This window comes from Pan troglodytes, chromosome 13 (assembly GCF_028858775.2).
Source record: "Pan troglodytes isolate AG18354 chromosome 13, NHGRI_mPanTro3-v2.0_pri, whole genome shotgun sequence".
NCBI classification, from domain to species: Eukaryota; Metazoa; Chordata; class Mammalia; order Primates; family Hominidae; genus Pan; species Pan troglodytes.
In genome coordinates this window covers 103,511,867-103,536,766 of record NC_072411.2, presented here as the reverse complement: position 1 = coordinate 103,536,766, position 24,900 = coordinate 103,511,867, and the positions used below count along the sequence as shown (strand labels likewise).

The following is a 24,900-nucleotide window of genomic DNA, read 5'->3' as shown; positions in this document are numbered from 1 at the left end:
ATTACTATACAACATTAATTACTATAACTTTAAATTCATTTAATATTGGCAGGGAACACACACATCTGCTTTTTCATCATTTTCTTGGTAATTCTTATAAATTCTTATTGATGAAGTATTAGAATCATCTTGGCACATTCTATAACTCTGAGATTTTAATTGGGGTTGCATTGAATTATAGATTGGTGTAGTTTGATATATTTACAAAATTTGCATCCAGGAAAATTCAGTAACCTCTATTTTCTTTATTAATATTTCATAGCTCCTGTTCATTTCTTATTAGGTTGATTCTTTAGTATTGGATAGTTTCTGATGTAAACCTGAATGGGATCTTTTTAAGATTATATTTTTCAGGCAATATTTGGACATAGTGTTATATAATACTGTGTATATATTTGTATGTTGATTTTATATTGGTTCACTTTGCTAAACTCTCTTATTCTTAATTTTTCAGTTCTCTTGAATTTTTTAAAGATAAGTGATCATGTCGTCCATTAAGCACAGTTTTGTTTCCTGACTTCTAATATTTCTACCTGTTGTTTCTTTTTCTAATCTTGGCTAAACTCTTAAGCAGTATTGGACAGCAGCAGTAAGAAAAGGCATTCTTGTTACAGATTCTGATGAATATTCTATTAGTGTCTCAATTTTAAGTGCAATGCATGAGGTAGGAAAGCACTTTTTTAATCCTATTCCTAGTTTGTTAGAAGATTTATTTGAAAATCAAGAATAAGGTTGATTGGGCTGGGCGCGGTGGCTCATGCCTGTAATCCCTAAACTTTGGGAAGCTGGGACAGGGGGATCACGACATCAGGAGATCGAGACCATCCTGGCTAACACGGTGAAACCCATCTCTACTAAAAATACAAAAAATTAGCCAGGCATGGTGGCAGGCACCTGTAGTCCCAGCTATGCGGGAGGCTGAGGCAGGAGAATCGCTTGAACCCAGAAGGCAGAGGTTGCAGTGAGCCGAGGTCAGGCCAGTGCACTCCAGCCTGGGCGACAGAGCAAGACTCCGTCTCAAAAACAAAACAAAATGAAAAAGAATGGGGTTAATTTTTATCAAATGCTGACCCCTGTGGAGGAAATTACACAATTTGTCTCTTATAATTTGTTTATATAATGAATTACATGAATAGATTTTCTAATGTTGAACCATCTTTGTATTCCCATATAATTCCTCCTGGGTTATACTACACAGAATTTGCTATAACTTATTTAGGAATTGTGTACATCTATTCATAATGAGATTGACCTAAAAATTTGGCATCATTTATCTGTAAATGTTTACTTGGTGTTTTGTTTGTTTGTTTGTTTGTTTTTGAGACGGAGTCTTGCTCTGTTGCCCAGGCTGGAGTGCAGTGGCGCGATCTCAGCTCACTGCAAGCTCCGCCTCCCAGGTTCATGCCATACTCCTGCCTCATCCTTCCAAGTAGCTGGGACCACAGGCGCCCGCCACCTCACCTGGCTAATTTTTTGTATTTTTAGTAGAGATGGGGTTTCACCATGTTAGCCAGGATGGTCTCGATCTCCTGACCTTGTGATCCACCCGCCTTGGCCTCCCAAAGTGCTCGGATTACAGGTGTGAGCCACTGCGCCCGGCCGGCTTTGTGCTTTTTTATAAGTAGATTAGTTTTTTAAAATAACCTTTTAATTTTGGAATAACTGTAGATTTACAGAACACTTGTAAAGATATTAGAGAGTTCCCATATACCCCTCATCCACTTTCTTCCATTGTTAACATCTTACATTACCATAGTATATTTGCCAAAACTAAGAAACCAACATTAGTACGTTACTATTACCTAAATCCAGACTGAATTTGTCCAATTTTTCCATTAATATATTCTTTGTGTCTCAAGATTCAGTACAGAGTACTACATTGCATTTTGTTGTCATGACTCTCCAGTTTCCTCTGGTTTTTGACAGTTTTTCTGATTTTCCTTGTTTTGTTGTTGTTGTTTTTAACATGACTTTGACAATCTTGATGAGCACTAGCCAGGTATCCTGCAGAATGTCCCCTAATCTGTGTTTGTCTGATGTTTTTTCCATTATTATGTTTGCATTCTGAGTTTTTGGAAAAAATAGATCAGTGGTGAAGTGCCCTTCTCAGTGCATCCTATCAGAGATTGATGATAGCACAGGATGACACTAGGGAAAAACGCAGCATATGACTGATTGCTTAGAAAAGTGAACCTTCTGGGGGCCGGGTGCAGTGGCTCACACCTGTAATCCCAGCACTTTGGGAGGCCGAGGTGGGCAGATCACTTGAGGTCAGGAGTTCAAGACCAGCCTGGCCAACGTGGTGAAACCTCCTCTACTAAAAATACAAAAATTAGCCAGGCATGATGGTGTGCACCTGTAGTTACAACTACAAGAATCACTTGAACCCAGGGGGTGGAGGTTGCAGTGAACTGAGATTGTGCCACTGCACTCCAGCCTGGGCAACAGAGAGATACTTCATCTCAAAAAAAAAAAAAAAAAAAAAGTGAACCATCTGGGGAGCCCCCAGCTAAATTGGTGTTCCAGTACCAGGGTGACTAGTAACCCTACCCTAGCAGGAAATGAAGGAGAACTGGATATGGGTGTTTACAGTGTGCCTTCACAGGATATTTCTTTTACCTGGCAGATGGCCTAATGCCTAGTTATCTGAGACCAGGGGGTCCTTCACACAGGAAACTTGTTTATACTAGCAGATGCCCTTTAGCTCTTGTCTGACTTATGTCCACTTTATTTCTCCTGACCAGTACACTGGCACTAGGAACCTTATCTTATGTTCCGTCCAGCATCCCAGGGAAAACCTGGCATGGAATAGCCCCTAGTTCTTCAGATGGAAGGTGCAAATTTTGCATACCACCACAATAGGAAACAAATTCAAAGATTTTTTACTTATAGATCCTGGGCAAGGAGGGCACAGTGAGTCAGGAGGGCAGTCCGTCAGTCCCTGGGTCATGAGAAGCAGGAATGAAAAGTCAGACAGAGAGAGAGAGAAGAACATGTGACAGAGAATAGGGCATGGGTCACTTTAAGTTTGTGGGTAAATTCCTGAATGGTCCATTTAAAGGAAGTGGTGGGAAAGCAGGGAACTCAGTCTGCCAGGTAGGAGAGATGCCTCTTGAGTTCTAATCTCTGGCCGCCATCTTGAGCTATTTGGGCATGGTATAGAATTGAAAACTGTGTCAAGAGTGACCAAGCTCTATTTGTGGTGTGAGAAATTTAAACTTGTATTCAAAATGGATGTCGAGGCAACATAAAATTGAAGAGTTCACTACAGGGACAAAGTGAGCCTTATAATTGTACTAGTTTACTGCCTGAAGGCAGCAGCACAGGAGCGGGAAGCCAAACAGAACTTGAAGATCTCATTGGGTTGAGGAGATAGAGTCTGAAATTTAGCAGACAGAGGCGAACTGGTAGAGTACCAGAAGAGAAAAAACTACAGCGGCAAGAAAGCTCCAGATAACTGTAAAGAAGTTCCTCTGGAGTCTTTGGCTGAGTACTGATCTAAGCAGAAAATTACTGCAAGCAAGGAAAAGAACCACTGGAAAGATAAGGTAGAAAATTATAGGTACTCACACAGGACTTCCAATAATTCCATATTCTCATCAGCCAGAGTGGAAAGACTCATAACACATGAGAGTAAGTAGAATCCTTAGAAGGGTATCACCTTTGTAGAGAGGCTAAATCAGCCCCTTCTAAAGCTCCACTAAAAGTTTCTCTAGACAACCTTCTATGCAATAAATCTTAAAAGAACCCAACTAATTCCAAGTAATTTAAATGTGCATAAGAGCAAAATCAAAACAATTTAAAAGAAAAAAAAAACAAAATTTATCAATCAACAACATAAAATCCACAATTCCTAACATTCAATACAATGTTACCAGGTGTTTGGCCAGGCACAGTGGCTCACACCTGCAATCCCAGGACTTTGGGAGGCTGAGGTCGGAGGATTGCTTAAGGTCAGGAATTCAAGACTAGCCTGGGCAACAAAGCAAGACCCTGTGTCTACAAAATAAATTTTTAAAATTAGCCAGGTGTGGTGGTGCCCCCCTATAGTTCCAGCTACTCAGGAGGCTGAGGCAGTAGGATCACTTGAGCCCAGGAGTTAGAGGCTACAGTGAGCTGATTTTGCAACTGCACTCCCACTTGGGCAACAGAGTGAGACTCTGTGTCTTAAGATTAAGTTAAATTTTAAAATTACCAGGTATACCAGCAATGTGTGCCTGAAGTCCCAGCTACTCAGGAGGCTCAAGCAGGAAGATCATTTGAGCCCTGGAGTTTGAATCCAGACTGAGCAACATAGTGAGACCTAGTGTCTAAACAATGAAATAATAAAATGTATTTTTAAAAAATACTGGGCATATAAAAAAGCAATAAAATATGACTCATTATGTAGGGAAAAATCAAATAATAGAAAAAGATCCTGAAATGACATCAATGATAGAACAGAATGTTAAGAGAGCCATTATAAATATAGTTCATACGTTCAAGAAGGTAGAGGAAACGTGAGTATGATGAGGAAAAAAATAGAGGGTATAATTAACCCTAAAGAAATTTTTAGAGATAAAAAATATCTGAAATAGTAACCTTTAAGAGATTAACAACATATTAGATGCTGCAGAAGATAAGATCAATGAACCTGAAGACAGAGGATTAGGAGCTACACAAAAATGAAACACAAAATAGGAAAAAAAAAAACACAGTATCACTAACATGTGAAAATACAAAGTGGTATAACACACATGTAACTGGAGTCTGGGAGGAGAACTGAAAAATGATTTGAAGAAAATGGTCAAAATATTTTTAAGTTTGACGAAAACTATAAACCCACATATCTGAGAAGCTCAATAGATTCCAAGGGAATGAACCTAAAGAAAACCATGCTAATAATCACATTACTAAGAATCAATGATAAAGAGAAACCTTTACTCAGAGGGGCAAAAGGCACATTATTTACAGATTTAAATAAGAAATATTTACAGAGTAACAAATAAAAACAGACTTTTTTTTTTTTTTTTTGAGATGGAGTCTTACTCTGTCGCCTAGGCTGGAGTGCAGTGGCACGATCTTGGCTCACCACAACCTCCACCTCCCGGGTTGAAGAGATTCTCCTGCCTCAGCCTCCTGAGTAGCTGGGATTACAGGCATGTGCCATGACGCCCAGCTAACTTTTGTATTTTTAGTAGAGACGGGGTTTCACCATGTTGGTCAGGCTGGTCTCAAACTCCTGACCTCGTGATCCTCCCATGTCAGCCTCCCAAAGTGCTGGGATTACAGGCATGAGCCACTGCACCCGGCCCAGACTTCTTATTAGACTATGAAAGGCAGAAGACTATGGAGTGACATCTTTATAGTAATGAAAGAAAATGAAACCTGTTCACCTAGAATTCACGTTCAAAACAGTGGAAACGTTTTTTGGAGTTTGTATTCACCCTTTCATCTGCTCCTAAGTACAGCAGCACTGTTGGTCTTGAGCAGCGGGAGCCTAGTTCCCAATTCCCTTTATGGAACTGGAGGGAACATAGTTTTATTTGCAAATTATTGTATATGTCCGTTCTAAGCTGGCTGGAGGATACCTGAAGGATGGACTTGCTTGTCTTTATCTCACATAACATGGAATGAGGGCAGAAAAAGCAGTGAGCAGTATTCATAAAAGCTATCTGGGGACTAAAAATCCACAGATAACTGGGTCAAGAGATTAAATCTAATTTCTTCACTTCTTATAAGTCTATTCAAATTGTCTATTTCTACTTGTGTCAGTTTTGGTAGTTTGGCTTTTTTAAGAGATGTGTTTATTTCATCTAAGTTATCCAACTTGTTGGTGTACAAATGTTCATAGTACTCTTATAATCCTTTTAGTTTCTGTAAAATCAGTAATAATATCCCACTTCCATTTCTGATCTTAGTAGTTTGAGTCTTTCTTTTTTTCTTAATCAATTTAGCTATAAAGGTTTGTAAATTTTGTTGACCTTTACAAAGAACCATCTTTTGGTTTCACTGATATTCTCTATCGTGTTTCTATTCTCTATTTTACTTACCTCCACTCTAATCTTTATTATTTCCTTCCTTCTTTTAACTTTAGGTTTAGTTTGCTGCTCTTATTCTAATGTATGCATTAAGGAATGTATACATAGTTCCTTAACATAAAGTTAAGTTGTTAATTTGAGATCTTTCTTTCTTTCTTTTTTTTTTTTGAGATGGAGTTTCACTCTTGTTGCCCAGGCTAGAGTGCAATGGCGCGATCTTGGCTCACTGCAACCTCCACCTCCTGGGTTCAAGCAATTCTGCCTCAGCCTCCTGAGTAGCTAGGATTACAGGCATGTACCACCATGCCCAGCTAATTTTGTATTTTTAGTAGAGACGGGGTTTCTCCATGTTGGTCAGGCTAGTCTCGAACTCCCGATCTCAGGTGATCCGCCCACTTTGGCCTCCCAAAGTGCTGGGATTACAGGCATGAGCCACTGTGCCCGGCCTGAGATCTTTCTCTTTTTTAGTGTAAATGCTTATAGCCATAAACTTCTCCCCTTAGCATCGATTTTTCTGTGTCCCATACGTTTTGGTATGTTGTGTTTTCATTTGTCTCAAGGTAGTTCCTAATTTTTCTTGTAATTTCTTCTGTGACCCATTGGTTTTTAAAGAATTTTTTGTTTAATTTCCAAATGTTTGTGAATTTTCTAATTTTCTTCTATTACTGATTTCTAGCTTTATTCTACTGTAAAAGAATAAATTTCAGTATGTGTAGAAGTTTTTCAGTTAAGAATCATGTTAAACATGATTTAACGTGAGTTAATCATGAGTAACATGTTAAGCATGAGTAACAAAAACTTAGAAACAGTGCCTTAAATCGTAATATTGTGGTTTCATGACATCATCAGGGGCCCAGATTCCTTTTCTTTATGGACAGCCATCTTCAGCATGAGCATGTTACTGAAGGGTAACACCAGATGGACTTTATATCTCCAGGCATCACATGTATTCCAGGCAGGAAGAAAGAAAAAGACAAGTTCAGTTACATACTTATCACCTAAGTCGGCCTCTGTGTTTTTGTTTTGTTTTTTATTTTTTGTTTTTATTTTGAAATAGAGTCTCACTCTGTCACTCAGGCTGGAGTGCAGTGATGCAATCTTGGCTCACTGCAACCTCCACCTCCCGGGTTCAAGTGATTCTCCTGCCTCAGCCTCCCAAGTAGCTGGAACCACAGGCGCGTGCCACCATGCCCGGCTAATTTTTTGTATTTTTAGTAGAGACAGGGTTTCACCGTGTTAGCCAGGATGGTCTCGATCTCCTGACCTCGTGATCTACCCACCTCGGCCTCCCAAAGTACTGAGATTACAGGTGTGAGCCACTGCACCTGACTGTCGGCCTCTGTTTTAAGACACTCTCTCAGAAGAGAGAGTTAAGATACTCTCTCAACAACTTCCAATTATGTCTAGTTGGCCAAAATTTTGTCACATGGCCACTCCTGTCTGCAAAGGAGGCTAGAAGATGTAGCTCTTTTGATAGGGGACATTTCTGCCCCTTAAAAAAAATGTAAGTTCTTGAGATAATACATTTTAGGAAGGCAACTAGCATTTTCTGTCACAGGGATCAAGAGACTACTTAGGATACCACTGCTCGGGGAAACATGATGGTGGCTTGTTCTATAGTAGTAGGGGGGTTGATGGGAAAAAGTGATTGGATATATATATATCATATATAAATTATATATATTATATATTCAATATATATTAATATATAAATTATATATATATATATAATTTTTTTTAGACAGGGTCTCACTCTGTTGCCCAGGCTATAGTGTAGTGGTATGATCATAGCTCACTGCAACCTCCCACTCCCAGGCTCAAGTGATCCCCCACCTCAGCCTCCTGAGTAGCTGGGACCATAGGCTGCACCACCACACCTGGCTAATTTTTTGTATTTTTTGTAGAGACAAGGTTTTTCCATGTTGCTCAGGCTGATCTCAAACTCCTGGACTCAAGTGAGCCACCTGCCTCAGCCTCCCAAAGTGCTGAGATTACAGGTGTGAGCCACTGCACCTGGTCATACTTGATCTGTTTTGAAGGCAGCAGCCACAGGACTTAATGCTGGATTAGTTATGGAAAGGAGAAGGAGAGGAATAAAAACCCTTAGGTTTCTGGCCTAACAATTCCAGAGATAGATGCATCATCAACAGAGAAGAGGAAAAACAGAAAGGCTAAGGGTTTTCTTTTTTGGGAGTGTGGTGCCTAATCTAAAATTGTATTTTATATACATTAAATTTGAGATAATTATCATACAGCTAAAGGGAACTCAATATCCTCTTGAATATCTCTGAGCTATTTAGAATCTTTTCCAAAGGTCACCCTCCTCCTACATTTGTCAGAAATATTTCTATTTACGCTGGAGTTAGTTCCATTTGTTCTTATTGATTCTTCATTTACATGTATCAATTTTTCTCATATATATGGTAAACTTCATTTTATGTTTATAAATGGAGGGGTATGTTGATTATATAGGTATACTCTGTCTATGTGCTGGGCAGGCTTCCCTGGAGGGTGTGTGGGGATGGAAGATGGCAGGTAGGATGGCTGAGGACTCTACATTTCCAAAGAACCAGTGTGTTTCCTGGATGGAACTCCCTTTCCTTTTGTTCAAATCCCCTTTTAGGTATCTAATTTGGAAGTGTGAGTCTCAGCAATCATTACTCTGCTTCCCTGTCAAGGCCCAAAACTTATATCTCTGCTTAGGAATATGCCATATTCTCCTTAGAGAACAGTTTTTTGATGTTCGGGAGAGTGACTGGGAAAAGACAGTGCTGCCAGCAGAGTTTGCTCTGTGTGCACAGAGAAAGAGAGGGGTGATAACGAAGGGTCCAAGAGGTCCAGCTTTTCCAAATGCAGCTCTTTAATAACTATGGACATTCCCATGATCTGATTTTCTTTGTGTATGCTGAGTGTGATGGTTAATATTAGGTGTCAATTTAACTGGATTGAGAGATGACTAGAGGGCTAGAAAAGTATTGTTTCTGGGTGTGTCTGTGAGGGTGTTGCCAGAGGAGACTGACATTTGAGGCGGTGGACTGGGAGAGGAAAACCCACCCTCAATGTGGGTGGGCACTGTCCAGTCACTGCCAGCTTAGCTAGAATAAAGCAGACAGAGGAAGGAGGGATGAGCTTGCTTGCTGAGTCTTCTGGCTCACTCCCTCTTCCCTTGCCAGATGCTTTGCTTCCTCTCCTCCTGCCCTGGGACATCAGACTCCAGGTTTTTCGGCCTTTGGACTCTGGGACTTGCAGTAGCAGTCTCCAGGGGTCTTTGGGGCATTCAGCTACAGACTGAGGGTTGCACTGTTGGCTCCCCTGGTTTTGAGGCTTTTGAACCTGGACTGAGCCACTACTGGCTTCTCTCTTTCTCCAGCTTGCAGATAGCCTATTGCGGGAATTCACTGTGTAATCGTGTGCGCTATTCTTCCTAATAAACTCCCTTTTATATATACATATATCCTGTTGGTTCTGTCCCTCTGGAGAACCCTGATTAATACACTGACTTGGAATGTATTGCTTCTCAGATCCCCCTGATTTTACATCTCTAATAACTATTGTTTAAGGTTATGGTTTTTCTGATTGGGTTTTTCCATTAAGTCAATTATATCTGCTCTCATATTTTCTGTATTTTCTCAAAGTTCTAGATCCTGGTAGCTCACCTTACTGATTTCTAGTATTGCCATGGTTCTTTCTTTTTGAAATAATATTTTCTGTTAATGTACTGGAACCTTGGGAGAAAGGAGAGTAGACTCACATGTTCAGTCTGCCATCTTGAAGCTCCTGTGTTGGTTTGTTTTATTGTCTTTTCCTAGCTTCCTAACATGAATACCTAGAGCATTCCCCCAATATTACTTTACTGAAGCTTTTTATATGTGAAGGAATTGTATGTTCATCTAATCAATAATACCCAGTTAAACAGAGTAAAAGTTAATAGCATCCTCCTTCCTCTCCTCCAGAGCTACTTTTGTGTGAAAACAATGTAAGCATTTTGAATCCATTCACACATTTGTCCATGCTTGTAATAGGGGGAATTTTTTGTTTGCTTTGTTACAAAAATGAAATTATATTTTTCTACTACTTGTTCTTTCACTTGTTTATCATACATGTTTCTTTTTTAAATTTTTCTATTCATTTAAAGCAATGAGCTTTCAAATGTTATAACATAAACTGTGTTTAAGAGAGATTTGGGAGAAATTTAAGCAAAGAAAAACAAAAGGAACAAAAGAATAGGTATGGAAGTACAAGATGTATGTCAAGAATTCAGAGTTAGACACATTTGGCTGAAGGAGAGGAACGATACTGGCAAATACTGAGAAACTTGCAGAGACAATATAGAGTTGGTATGTGAGGACAATGAGTGGGAAGCCATTGAGGCTTTAAGAATAGGGTCATTTATTAACTGCTTAATGTTAATTAAACCTTAAAATAACCTAAAAGTATCTCTAATAAAAATGTTACTCATTGAATTGTTATTTTAATTAATTTAGTCGATAGTGAACCCTCTACAGACTAAAGGAGATAATGTATAGGAAAGTCATTTGAAGTACCAAGTGTTCTGTAAAGAGATGTGTCACGTTTTCTCTCTTTATGAGTTGGCAGTGTGGATGCACATTATGATGCTTCTAAAGCCACTCATTTTCCCTCACTGCTATCTGGATTGTGTGGGGGACTGAGTACCCAGTGAAAACTTTGGACACCTAGGATTTAAGCTACTAGTCATCTGGGTAACTTGGGACAAGAAACTTCAGCTTCAGATTCTGTGTAAAATAAGAACTAGAACTAGATTGTCTCTAAAATACTTCCATCTCTAAAAATTCAATGGTTCTGTGATCCTGTAATTGTTCCCACACATCTTGATTTAGTATTTCTTTAGGGAGTTTTAAATATTCATTTAACAGTGACAGGTTGATAATCATTGAAAATGCTACCTATGGCCGGGCGCGGTGGCTCACGCCTGTAATCCCAGCACTTTGGGAGGCCAAGGAAAACGGATCACTTGAGGTCAGGAGTTCGAGACCAGCCTGGCCAACATGGCAAAACCCCGTCTCTACAAAAAATACAAAAATTAGCCAGATGTGCTGGCACATGCCTGTAATCCCAGCTACTCAGGTGGCTGAGGCACAAGAATCTCTTGAACCCAGGAGGCAGAGGTTGCAGTGAGCCAAGATCATGCCACTGCACTCTGGCCTGGGCAACAGAGCAAGACTGTGTCTCAAAAAAATAATAAATAAATAAATAAAATGCTATCTCAATATAATATGAGCTGCCATGTATTGTGTAAAGGCATCTCACAGCCTTTTAAAAATCAGATTACATTTCTTCTGACAATTCTATTTTATTTTTACTTTTGTTTCTGCTTGAAGTTGCTGTGCATTATATTGACTTTACAAATTCAATAGGGTGACTATTATAATACCAAAGAATCCAATATTTCACATATATAATATGTATGTAGATTTCTTTCATAATTGGCAAGGTATAGTTGTTATGATAAAATATTTAGGTTTAAAAATTTTATATCTCTAATAACTATTGCAAGAATAAAATGATCTTGATATTCTTATATTACAAGTAATCTAAAATTAGAACTTCTTTTCTTATAAGGTGGCTTTTTCACCAAAAGAATATAATTCACCATCTTTCAGACCAGAATATATAGAATTCAAACCAAAATTTCAGGTGAGTCCTGAATTATTCTATCCCAGTATCATTATACTTAATTACTAGGTTTCTTCAATACTTTAATTCAATAGTTCTAAAAAGCTACTCATTAGAAACACCTGGCTACCATAAAAAATACACATTCCCAGGTCCACTTCTGACCTAATGAATCTCAACTCGGAAACAGAACCTGGGAATTTGTATTTCTCAAAAAAAAAAAAAAAAAAAAACCAAGAGGATTCTTAATTTGTCATCTTGGTATCCACTAGAATTTGAAAACCAGTTACAATAAGTTGCATCCATTAAAAATAATTTTGAACTACTAAGTTGAAATAAAATAAGACAAATACTAGGCTGATTCTTTCACATTTTGCTTTTTTTAGTTAGATAACACAGAGGTATGAAAAAAGACTTTCAATAAGAATTTTTATTTTGAAGCCTGTTTCAATGATGAGAAGAGCTTGATCCCAGAGCTAAAAAGCTGCTTATGAATATTACACTGAATTTTTACTGTAATCCTGAGTTTTCTATATGGTTCTCCCTTATCCATTTCTGAGGCATTATACAGTATGCATCAAAAAGCAAGATTAAACTGTGACATGTTAAGGACTGGGTGGAGCTCATTATCATTGTTGAAACTCTCAGACTTAAAGGTAGATGATATATGCCCCCAAGTCAGTTTTTAGAGAATATTTATGATACTTTTCATGAGTTTCATTTCAGTACTTTTCACTACTTGCTTGAATTTAGAAAAAAATATTTCCTATATTGCTATGAATGTAGCAAATATTTAGGTAAATGAGACTTGGATCCTGATGTTAGCCATTGTCTAAGGAAATGAAGCTAACACTAGAAATTGCGTTGTTAAAAATAAACTATTTATGGGTGGCTTTTTAAGTATTTAAAAATATTCCAAGTAGCAAAAAGCACTTGGACACAAAATAGTGTCAGAATTAAGAATTTGAAATTTTTCCATTAAAATTTTTATTTCAATTTCAAATATTTTAAAATAATTAAAGTTGATTTTCTCCCTTTGTGGAGGGTAGGAGAGTGAATAGATACATTGACAGATTGCTCAAGGAAAATTAACTAGAAAATATGTGATAAATTCAAAATCATTGCTACCAAATGTCTTACCTTTTTTTTAATATTGCAGTTTCAGAAATTCAACAAGAACAGTTTTGATCCTTTTCTAAGGAATATAAACAAAATGTCAGTCAGAAAAAGAAAAGATCAAGATATATACAAATATAGAAACGTCTTAGGTGCAGAGGTCATAGAGCATGAAGACCAGGATCCTCCTTATCCAGCACAATCAAAAACTGCAGGACCTGCTAATAAAACCTGGGTCCTTGACCCTAATATCTTCACAACAAAGATGTTAGAAACTGAGAATAAGTTAGCCCCTGATCCTACTATCAATACAATAAAGGGTTTAGATACAAAGAATAGTTTAAAAGAAAATCTACCAAATGTATCTTTACCAAGCATCAAAGGAGAATCATCAAGGGCTGGAAATGTACAGGCAAACACATGTCACCTCTCGAAGTCTTTAAATTTTACCCCCCATATAGAATATTTAAAACAATCAATGATACTCAAGTCAATTTTAAGTAAAAATCTGCAAGACCTTTCAGACAAATTATTTTCTAAACCAGAAGTTAGTATGAACAGTGAAGCAAGAGAGAAAAGTAGTTCTCCACTTCTAAGCATTCATGATAAATCATCAAGTAGTATGGAAGACAACATATTGGGAAAAAAACAAGATTTAAACAACTGGCTTTCAGAAGACATTTTAAATTCAAAGGCTACTTTAAGTCAAATAATTAAAAATATTCCTGCAGATTCATTTTCAGAAGGTAGTCAAATAATTGAAAATATTCCTGCAGATTCACTTTTAGAAGGTGGTCAAGTAATTAAAAATATTCCTGAATATTCACTTTCAGAAAGGGGTCAGATAATTAAAAATATTCCTGCAGATTCATTTTTAGAAGGTGGACCAGGACAATCTCCAGAGGTAGAAGAACATGTCTCTAAAAAACACTTCGAAGCTGATGAGAGAGATTTTCCAATTAAAAAAAAGAGTAGTATCAAAAAGAAACATTTAATAAGCGAAGTACCTAACTCCAAATCAGGTTCAAGTGGCACTGTACATGACTACATTATGAGGCAAATATTCACTGCACCAATATTCTCAGAATTGGAGATAGAAGTGAAAGAGCCAAGTGAAACACCAATGAACTTGGAAAATCAATTACCTACACCTTGGAAGAGAAGTTTGTCATCACATATTCTATTTCATGAAGAAAATGCTGACGAAATAGAATTGCCACAGCCCAGATCTGCTATAAGCCAGATAATACAAGCATTTCCTATAGATACGCTTTTAGAATCTGGGATAATCAAAGTGATAGAATTAGATAACGAACGCCATAAGAGTTCTTTGCTGGGTACGGGGATCACTTCTCCTAAAGGAAACCTAAAGGATTCCCAAGAGTATTATTCAGAAATCAGAAGCGAGACAGAACCTCTTTCTGAGCAGAATATACCCATCGTTCCCAAAGACACTACTTCTGTTAGTAGAGCTGAATTTATACAGGAAGACCAAAATATGTTCCCACAAGATTCAAGTTATTATTCAATAGCAAATAAAGAACTGTATTTGCCAAGAAATGGTCAGAGGCTTGGTAAAGACAAAAATGATCTCAGTTCTACTTTAGAAAGTTTAACTAATTCATTAATGGATAAACTTAGTGAATCAGATGAAATAATGTTAAAATCCTTTTTAAAAAACATCTTCAATGTTTTTTTCAAATATAATCATTCTGAAAGAAGAGGACAACCAGAAAAAGAATTAGAAAGACTAATTGAACCTTCTTTTACAAGTGACACAGAACACCTTGAAGAACTCAAAGAGGATTTTGATAAAGCAGACAAATTAGACAGAAAACCTATTTTGAGTCCAAAGTTGCGTGTGTTTCTAGAAGAACTCTCAGAGTCAGAAGTAAAACATTTAAAATCTGAATTAAGTAAACAAATCCAGCATTACCTTGTAGAAAGACTTTCAGAATCAGGACATATCACCAAGGAGGACTTACCAAAAATCTATCAAAATCTGTATCTGATGAATGAGAAAGCAGAGCAGAAAGGGCCAAACAGTTTTCAGGGGAAATATTCTGAAACTGTGAAAGAAATCATGTCTTTTGTCAACAATTTCAATCATCATTTCATAGATAAACATTTAGAAATAAAGCTAAGATCTTTTTTAAAAGAGATTCTCCAAAACTATTTCCTAAAAAACATTTCAGAAAGCAGTTTATTTAATGAGACAGCATCTGAGACTATATACCCAAACATATCTTCTCTAAGGACTAAAAGTGTCTCAATATCTTTTCATGAACTACAACAAGATATTTCAAAGGGGAGTTTTGGTAGAAGGTTTGAAATAAACATGAAATATCCTTTAAGTAAATCTCTACAAAACTATCTGATAGCTTTATCAGAAAATGAATTATTACATCTAAAAGCTGATTTAAGCAAACACCTCCAGAGTCTTTTTATAGAAAAGCTTTCAAAGTCAGGACTAATGACAAAAAAGCAATTAGAAGGGATCAACCAGCATATAAATTTGCTTAATTCTAGTTCTATACCATTAAAATATATAAAAACACATTTACCTTTTAGAGATGACTGTCACTTTGTGGAGAAGCATTCAGAAAAGCAAAATAAATATTCAAGAATTGTTCAACAAACCACTTTACAAACGGTTTCTGAGGATAAACTTAGAGAAGCAGAATTGATTCGAGATAAAGAAAAGAAATATTTTCCCTTAAAGAATTTAAAGGGAAATTCATCTTTAATTAAGGAACAGAAAAGTTATTACACTAAGGAAGAAGCTAAAACACCAAGTTTAATCAAAGTACAACCTTCTTCCAATGAAAATATCCAGGCAAGTCCATTAAGTAAGTCATCAGAAATACTTACAGATATACTGCTTAAGAAACTAAGGAAAGAACATGTATTCATGCAGCTTCCTCAAGCAGAAAATTCTGTTCATAAAACAGAGATTCAAGACCCATATAGTTGGGGTGGTAAATCAAAAATAACTCAATCAAAAGCTTGGTGTGAAAAGACACTGAAAATGAAGTCCCTTGATAGAAAGGAGCACGTAAACATCTATAAATGGACTGTTCAGGAAAAACCTGAAGCAGTATTAACATCGTATCCAAGAATTCCTAATGCCAGAATGCCAAGGGAAGATGAGTACTTAAACAGAATCACTTTCCCTTCCTGGCAAAGTAGCACTTTAACTCATTTCAGTACAGAGACTGGGGGAAAATCAAAATTAGAAGACCAGTATTGTCAGAGATTGAAAGGAAATAATAACAATAATAAAAAACATTTAGTAACATTTGCACAATACAAAAAAGAAATACAAACTCTTGATATAAAACCAGATGAAATTTGCTGTGAAAAATGTGCCAAGTTCCCTGAAATACAGTCATTCCAATATAAGGTTGTAGAAGATGAGAAAAACTCGAAACCATACCTTTTCCCAGAATTATTTAAGAGAGAAGATCTAAAACCCAAGGTCCGAAAAGAAAGAGACCGTGTCGCCCAACCAAAAAAGTCATTTAACAAGATAGTCAGGATACTACCAACCACACTGCCCACCACAGGAATTCACCTAAAGAAGTCTGTTCCGAGGACACTGTTTCACTGGACTGCAAGAAGAACTATACATGTAATAATGTTTTTCTAAGTCTTCTACTTCTGTATTTGGCAAAGTTCTGGCAATAATTTAGGGTGTATATATCTGCATCCAACTGTGTGTATAACCTTAATTACCCCCAAGACATACAGACCTCCAATTTAAAAATTCCTCTGAAAGACCAGGTGTGGTGGCTCACACCTGTAATCCCAGCACTTTGGGAGGCTGAGGCGGGTGGATCACGAGGTCAGGAGATCGAGACCATCCTGGCTAACATGGTGAAACCCCGTTTCTACTAAAAAATACAAAACATTAGCCGGTCATGGTGGCGGATGCCTGTAGTCCCAGCTACTCGGGAGGCTGAGGCAGGAGAATGGCATGAACCCGGGAGGCGGAGCTTGCAGTGAGCCGAGATCGCGCCACTGCACTCCAGCCTGGGTGACAGAGTGAGACTCCGTCTCAAAACAAACAAACAAAAAAATTCCTCTGAAACTTAAATATCACCTCACCTGATTCAAAATACAATCACAAAATCAGGGGGACTGTTAACACACCTACTACCTTTTTATGAAATAAACAGTGGCACCCCTCCTCCAACCTACCATCTGGGACATGAATTAGAAAAAGGTGCCCTCTTCTTCTGGGCAGATTCTCCCAGCTGACACAGCCGAGAGTCAGAGTACACAGTCCTGATTGTGGAAAACTGGCTGGATTTTAGCCCTGACTAAAATTAGTACAACCATTGGCTGTGGCCCAGATACTGTGGAAACATAGCCGACATTTTCTTTTCATAGAGATATAACTACAACTATTAGAGGTTTTTTTTCACATAGCTGAATTATCTTTGCTTCAGTTAAACAAATATGAAGCTCCCATGTGCCAGTTATCTGGCTAAAAATTAGGGATATGCAAAATTTACAATCCATTGGATTATGAATTGCAAAAATTTAACTTCTAGTCTTTTTTCACCACCATGCTATATCATGTGCTGAGAAACTTGAGAATTCAAATATATTTTTAATATTAACATAAAACAATTAGGAGGCCAGGCGCGGTGGCTCACGCCTATAATCCCAGCACTTTGGGAGGCTGAGGCAGGTGGATCACTTGAGGCCAGGAATTTGAGACCAGCCTGACCAACATGGTGAAACTCCATCTCTACTAAAAGTACAAAAATTAGCTGGGTGTCGTGGTGCACGCCTGTAATCCCAGCTACTTGAGAGACTGAGGCACGAGAATCGCTTGAACCCAGGAGGCGGAGGTTGCAGTGAGCCAAGATGGTGCCAGTGCACTCCAGCCTGGGCAAGAGAGCAAGATCAGTCTCAAAAAAAAAAAAAAATTAGGAAAGTAAATCTGCGACTTGACTTTATACAAATCATTCTAAAGCAAATTTAAAATCTAGGAATGGAAGGGATTTTTAATTTTCTGAATCACTGGTCTTCCCTATAGTATGCATAACAGGCATGACCCATAATTGGAAAAACTGCTAAGTAAATATGAGTAAGTAAAACTCATATTACATTGATACTTTGATGTGCATAATTCTACCTTTGAGAAAATCTAATTTCTGCGTAATTGCTTTGAATTTATTTTCCACAGTAAAGCAAAACTATTAGCTTTATAGTAACAGGGTAAATATTATATAGCTATATATTATACACACTATTATACAGCTAAATATTAACTATATAGTGACAGGGTATAAATATCAGCTTATACTTTCAATTTTGGATTTTTCTTTTCTATCTAAATTAGGAAACTTAGCATTGAGGGGGTGAGTGTATATACACACGTGTCTACACACTTGGAAAAAAGGTAGAAGATGGGGTGATAGTCTTCAAAGAGAATTTTCTGAATTTTTTAAGACAAATGGAATCTTTAATACAACTTTTCAAGCAAAGTAAGAAATTGTGTTTATGTTAAATGATATAAGATTATATAGGATCTCAGAACCCTTATCCTAAGAGCAGGCAAGGGAGATAGATTTATCTTTATTTCTCTCGGTTAAACCAACTGTTCCTAAACTTTCCTCTTAATAGATAATTGAGTGGTAAGAGGGCATTTTTCAGATGATAACAACTTACTCATCTGATTTTCTAAAATCCAGGAATCTCCCAAAGGAATCAAGACAGAAGAGAGAGAAATTGAGTCGTAGGAGCACCTAGAAAAGTGACCAGTGGCCTGGGTCTCCATGCCCTTCCACTGCCACTCCAGTAATCAAGTTATATCAGCTGTGAAGGAAAATTATGTGTTACTCACTAACATAGCATAAATTATCTCACTGTGGCTTCCCTAATTGTCTTGTGTACATAAGAGGGAAGAGGAAGAATGTTTTCTTGCCTTCTCCAAACTCAGGCAGAAATGTTAAATAGGTAGAATTTTATCTTTAGACTCGTTATACATTCTTTTTTGTAAATCTTTTTCTGACTGCCTAATTCTTATTAGTCCTGCCCAATGTTCCCTGATCCCCAGTTCTATTAATCCATCCCCACCTGTGTTCAAATCAAGCAGCCCATTCCCTTGGTGTGGCTATCTTTGCAAAGTATTATGAGATGAGCTGCTCAAACTGCTGAGGAAATTGTTTACCCTAATTTGAGGGTAACTACTAGATTCATACCTTATATAGCTATATAATAGAAAATTTGAAAAAGAATCATTTACTATGGCATATATCCTTCCAGTTATTTTACCGAATGTTTTACTTGTTTACTCAGAGTATACATGCAATTTTTTATTTTTAATGTAAACATTATAACCATATTCTTGGATGTGGCACACACTCTCTCCCTCTCTCTGTATGTACATAAATTAACTAAAGATGGTTATTAAAGGATGAAAGATCAAATTTTGGATGATATGAAAAGTAAAATATAAGAGTTCATAATTTATATTTGGGGTCGGAGAGAGAGATTTTGTTGGAGAGAAATTACAAAGTAATCTGGCCAGCATTGCTTAGGAGTCTGACCCCTGAGGTCAGCTCTCAAGTTTTTCAGGTTTCTAGCTTATCTGCAATATCTTTTGAAATAACGGATCCTTTGTAACAGATCTTTTTAAAGCATGGTTTCTAGCATAGTATCTAGCACAGTATCTAATGGGAGGCATCGGGTGTAGGGTCTGAATTTAGAGACTGCCTAAGAAACATTCAGTGTTTTCATTCTTTGTCTTTAACTGTTGCTATTATAAACTTTAGTCCTTGTATGTTTTTCTTTTTTCTTTTGACCATCCATGTCAGAAGTCCTTGTAAATTTAAAACCTACTTTTAAGAAACCTAATTTACCAATCGGATCTTTTATTTTATTATTTAGGATTGTTCAGATAAATTTGAGGATTTACATGACATGACCTCATTTACACACCTTAAAAAAGTAAAATCAAGATCAAGGCTTTTAGGAAAAAGCTCAGATGATATCCATAACCATGCCAGACACTCTGCAAGACCATATACTGCTCCGGAGGTTAACAAGCAACGAGAAAGCTACAGTGGAAAGTTTACAAGTCGTCGAATGGTTTCATCAGGCTTAGTTCATATAAATGATAAAACATCAGATTATGAAATGCATAAAATGTGGCCAAAAAAAATTAAAAGAGGATATTGAAAAATGTTCGCTCATTTGTGATATTATAAAACATGTTTAACTCAGAATGATATGTGAGGCCAGCAGTCAGAATATCATTTCTCCATTAACAAAATGGTTTGGAGATCTCTTCTTTTGTGTGACAGAAGTCAGCAACCAAATTTCATCTTGTTAGAACCATTTTGTTTTGATTAAAATGAAAAACAAACATATTTGATGTAAATGTGTTTTTGTTCATGAACCTTAGGGAACAAACCCCGAAATACGTATTCAGTTTATATTCATTAACAAAGTTTTATTTCTCAGTTTTTCTTAATTTTTCCACTATATAATATCACTCCAATTTGTATTTCTCTGACTTCTCCAACCTTTGTTACACTGTAAATTTTCCCTTTCTACCCAGTTTTCAGGTGATTTGTGGTTATCAATGTGTGCAGCCTTTTGTTATGAATATATACTTTTAGGCCAGGCAACGTGGCTCACACCTGTAATCTCAGCACTTTGGGAGGCCAAGGTGAATGGATGGCTTGAGCCCAGGAGTTCTAGACCAGCCTGGGCAACATGGCGAAACCGTGTCTCCACAAAAAATCCGCTGGGCGTGATAGCGTGCCTGTGGTCCCAGCTACTCAGGAAGCTGAGGTGGGAGAACCACCTGAGCCTGGGAGGCCAAGGCTGCAGTGAGCTGTGAGAGTGACACCCCTCTCAAGAAAAAAAAAAGAACACACACTTTTACTCTTCAGCTCTAGTTATATTTCTAGATTCAACAGTTTGCAATTCTCTGGGCCTTATACTTGTTTATTAACTTTTTTGGGACAGAGTTCTTGCTATGTTGCCCAGGCTGGTCTCGAACTCTGGGCTCAAATGATCCTCCCGCCTCAGCTTGTCAAGTAACTGAGATTTAAAGGTGTGTGCCACCACTCCCAGCTGAACTTTTATTCATTTTAACATCATCTGATTTTGCATCTTTTTACACAGAAAACATAAGAATATAGTTAATATTAATTCCTGAAGCATCTCTTACACAGCAGTGACTTTCTAAGTTACTCATACAACTGTGAAAGGGCCTCTTAGTAACACCATGCTTGGGAAACTGCATAAAATTGTAGAAACGGAATAAAATATAATCTAGCTAAATCAACATAGGATTTAAATCAGGCTTCTGAGAATTGGTTCTATTTCTTTGTAAGTACAATATTTGGATCTTGTTGAACTTTGATCCACTCTTGAAAAGCAAAACTCGATTTACAGAATTTTTGTTTCTATTTTTCTACCAGAAGTTATAAAGACTATGGGGTTTAAATAGAATTGGCTGATGGAAAACATAATTCCTGATCATTCAATGTTATAATCAGGATAGAAATTTTTTATAGGGACTAAGAATTTCCAATAATCCTCAAAGTTGTAAGTATTTGTTTCAATCACCATGTAACTGGGAAAACACAACTCCAGGTCTTTCAGGTAGAAGGAATACAGGGAGTTGGTTTTGTGGGTGATGGAATCAAGGCTAAGGAGCAAAAAGGGATGTTGAAGCAACCCAGGGATTAGCAAGAGTGGGAAGTGCTACCACCACTCAGGTGGAAAGGACAGCAGGAGGAACTGGTGCTACCAGAGTCTTGAAGCTAGAGACAAAGATGATACCGCCACTGCCAGGGACACTCGAAGCAGAAGGGGAGTGGGGCAAAGGGTGAGAAATACCATGTTTCTCCTCTCTCGTTCTGCTCTCTGATCTTCTGTTGCCTCCCTGGAAACCAGAGTTTGTGGGTACATGGGAAACGTAGATCCCAGTGAAGCAGAACAGGGAGAGAGTGGAGAAATGAACTTGAGAGCTAATAGGCAATTGGCCAACAGTACTTATGAGGGAAACCATTGATTTGGCTTGCAGTAAAGGAAGAAATATTTACTAGATAGAAATCTCAAATCTCTGCCTCATTAAATTTTTAATGGCAATATTGTGACAAAGAATTTAAAACTTCTTACCATGGAAATCTCTTACATTTTCTTTTCAAAAGTCTTTTTTTTTTTAATTCAAATACTTATTCAAGAAAGAATTCAATAAATATTAAACATCTACAAAATGCCAGACACTTTTACTAAACAGCAATATACCAGTGAATGAGACAATATTCTCCAGAAGTCCACAGTCCTTTGGGAACATAAACACAGAAGTAATTAGAGTTGTGTAAGTGCTTTTTGGGGAAGGTACTATAGAAGCTCATAGGAGGGCATTTTAGCTAAAGTGACTGCTAGTTTGGGTCCTTTGAAAAGCAGACACCAAAATGAAATTAGATGTGTGGTAGTCATGGCCCCTACTAATGTGTCCATGTCCTAATCCCAGGAACCTGTGAATGTTACCTTATGTGATGAGAGATTTTTGCAACTGTGATTAAACCAAAGGTATTGAGATCAGGGGAATTATCCCAAATTATCTGGGTGGGCACAATATAATCACACAAGTCAGAGAAGGAGATGGGACCACAGAAGCAGAAGTTGGAGCAGTGCTGTGCCATGAGGGAAGGAAGTAGGAAGCCTCTAGAATCTGGGAAGGCAATAGATTCTCCCCTAGAGACTCCGGAAGGAGTGTAGCGCTGCCAATCCATTTTAAACTTCTGACCTCCAGAACTGTCAGATAATAAATGTGCGTTGTTTTAAGCCACTGAGTTTGTGGTAATTTGTCACAGCCGTGATAGGAAATTAATACCACCTGCAACAGATGTTTTGCGGGGAAAAGTCTGGGAGGGAAAAATAGGGAGGCAGTAGAAGATGGCTGGGATGGCTGTCCAAGATGTAAGTCTGACCAATGTGGAAGAGAGGGAGGAAGACAAGAAGGCAGAATAGGAAATGTCTTAGACTGCAGGGTCATTCTTTTTTTTTTTTTTTAATATTTATTTATTTATGTTTATACTTTAAGTTTTAGGGTACATGTGCACAGTGTGCGGGTTAGTTACATATGTATACATGTGCCATGCTGGTGCGCTGCACCCACTAACTCGTCATCTAGCATTAGGTATATCTCACAATGCTATCCCTCCCCCCTCCCCCCACCCCACCACAGTCCCCCGAGTGTGATATTCCCCTTCCTGTGTCCATGTGTTCTCATTGTTCAATTCCCACCTATGAGTGAGAATATGCGGTGTTTGGTTTTTTGTTCTTGCGATAGTTTACTGAGAATGATGACTTCCAATTTCATCCATGTCCCTACAAAGGACATGAACTCATCATTTTTTATGGCTGCATAGTATTCCATGGTGTATATGTGCCACATTTTCTTAATCCAGTCTATCATTGTTGGACATTTGGGTTGGTTCCAAGTCTTTGCTATTGTGAATAATGCTGCAATAAACATACGTGTGCATGTGTCTTTATAGCAGCATGATTTATAGTCCTTTGGGTATATACCCAGTAATGGGATGGCTGGGTCAAATGGTATTTCTAGTTCTAGATCCCTGAGGAATCGCCACACTGACTTCCACAATGGTTGAACGAGTTTACAGTCCTACCAACAGTGTAAAAGTGTTCCTATTTCTCCACATCCTCTCCAGCACCTGTTGTTTCCTGACTTTTTAATGATTGCCATTCTAACTGGTGTGAGATGGTATCTCATTGTGGTTTTGATTTGCATTTCTCTGATGGCCAGTGCAGTGTCATTCTAAGTAAGTTTCAGTCGGGCTGATGGGGAGTGCTCCAGCCGAAGCCATTAATCACAAAAGGCCTTTGTCTCCCAGGAATGGGCCTGACTTGCAATCCCTGCTACCAGGGGTAGGGATAGGATGAGGCAGGTATGGTAGGTAGCATAATGTTCCCCCAAAGATGCCTACATCCTAAGGCCCAGAACCTGTTAATATGTTAGGTTATGTGGCTAAAGGAACTACGATTGCAGACAGAATTAAGGTTGCTTATCAGCTGACTGTAGACAGGGAAGCTATCCCAGATTATCTTCATTATGCCCAGTGTAATCACAGGGGTCTTTAAAAAGTAGAAGATAGAATCAAAGAGAGAACCAGAGAAATGGCAGAATGAGGATTCAGCCCCAAATTGCTGACTTTGAAGATGGACAAACAGGGCCATGAGCCAAGGAACATGAATAGTCTCTAAAAACTGGAAAGGCCAAGGAAACAGATTCCCATCTGGAGCCTCCAGAAGGAATGAAGCACTGCCAAAACCTTGATTTTAGCTCAGTAAGACTGATTTCAAACTTCTGGACCAGAACTTCAGAATAATAAATTTGTGTTGCTTAAGCCACTAAGTTTGTGGCAATTTGTTACAGCAGCCATTGGAAATACAGCAAGCAAGGAGCCTGAGGCACAAAATTTAAGAAAGCACTCACAGGGTGAAGTCATCACTCATGGTGATACCCATGGTGATGGCTGATTTTGTGTGTCAACTGTACTGGGCCACAGGTGCCCAGATACTTGGTCGAACATTATTCTGAATGCCTGTAGTCCCAGCACTTTGGGAGTCGGAGGTCAGGAGTTCTAGACCAGCCTGGCCAACATGGTGAAACCCCATCTCTACTAAAAATGCAAAAATTAGCTGGGCATGGTGATGGGAGCCTGTAATCCCAGCTACTTGGGAGGCTGAGGCAGGAGAATCACTTGAACCCGGGAGGCGGAGGTTACAGTGAGCTGAGATCATGCCACTGCACTCCAGCCTGGGCGACGGAGCAAGACTCCATCTCAAACAAACAAAAAATAACATTATTCTGAGTGTCTCTGTGAGGATGTGTATTAGGGTTCTCCAGAGGGACAGAACTAATGAATATATGAAATGGAGTTTACTAGGGAGAACTGGCTCACACTATCACAAGGTGAAGTCCTGCAGTAGGCCATCTGCAAGCTGAGGAAGAAAGAAGCCAGCAGTTGCTCCATCCAATTCCAAAAGCCTCAAAAGCAGCAAAGCCAACAGTGCAACCCTCGGTCTGTGGCTGAAGGCCCAAAAG

General features: G+C 38.1%; 1 protein-coding gene across 17 annotated transcripts in view; it reads left to right on the top strand.

Annotated features, from left to right (window-relative positions):
- Positions 1-20,176, top strand: part of C2CD6 (C2 calcium dependent domain containing 6) — a 133,064-nt gene extending 112,888 nt beyond the window's left edge. For 9 of the 17 annotated variants that reach the window (XR_010150195.1, XM_016950298.4, XM_016950294.4 and 6 more), the window contains 3 exons: positions 11,622-11,696; positions 12,835-16,422; positions 19,695-20,176. Coding sequence is in view for 14 of the 17 variants with exons in the window: in XM_016950298.4 (XP_016805787.3) it covers positions 11,622-11,696; positions 12,835-16,422; positions 19,695-19,985 (3,954 nt within the window). In the remaining 3 variants the exon portion in view is untranslated. Of the gene's footprint in view, positions 1-11,621; positions 11,697-12,834; positions 16,423-18,144; positions 18,290-19,694 lie in introns of all 17 variants that reach the window. The other 8 variants (XM_063791533.1, XM_016950299.4, XM_054679212.2 and 5 more) reach the window with 3 other exon arrangements.
- Positions 20,177-24,900: the final 4,724 nt, after the last annotated feature.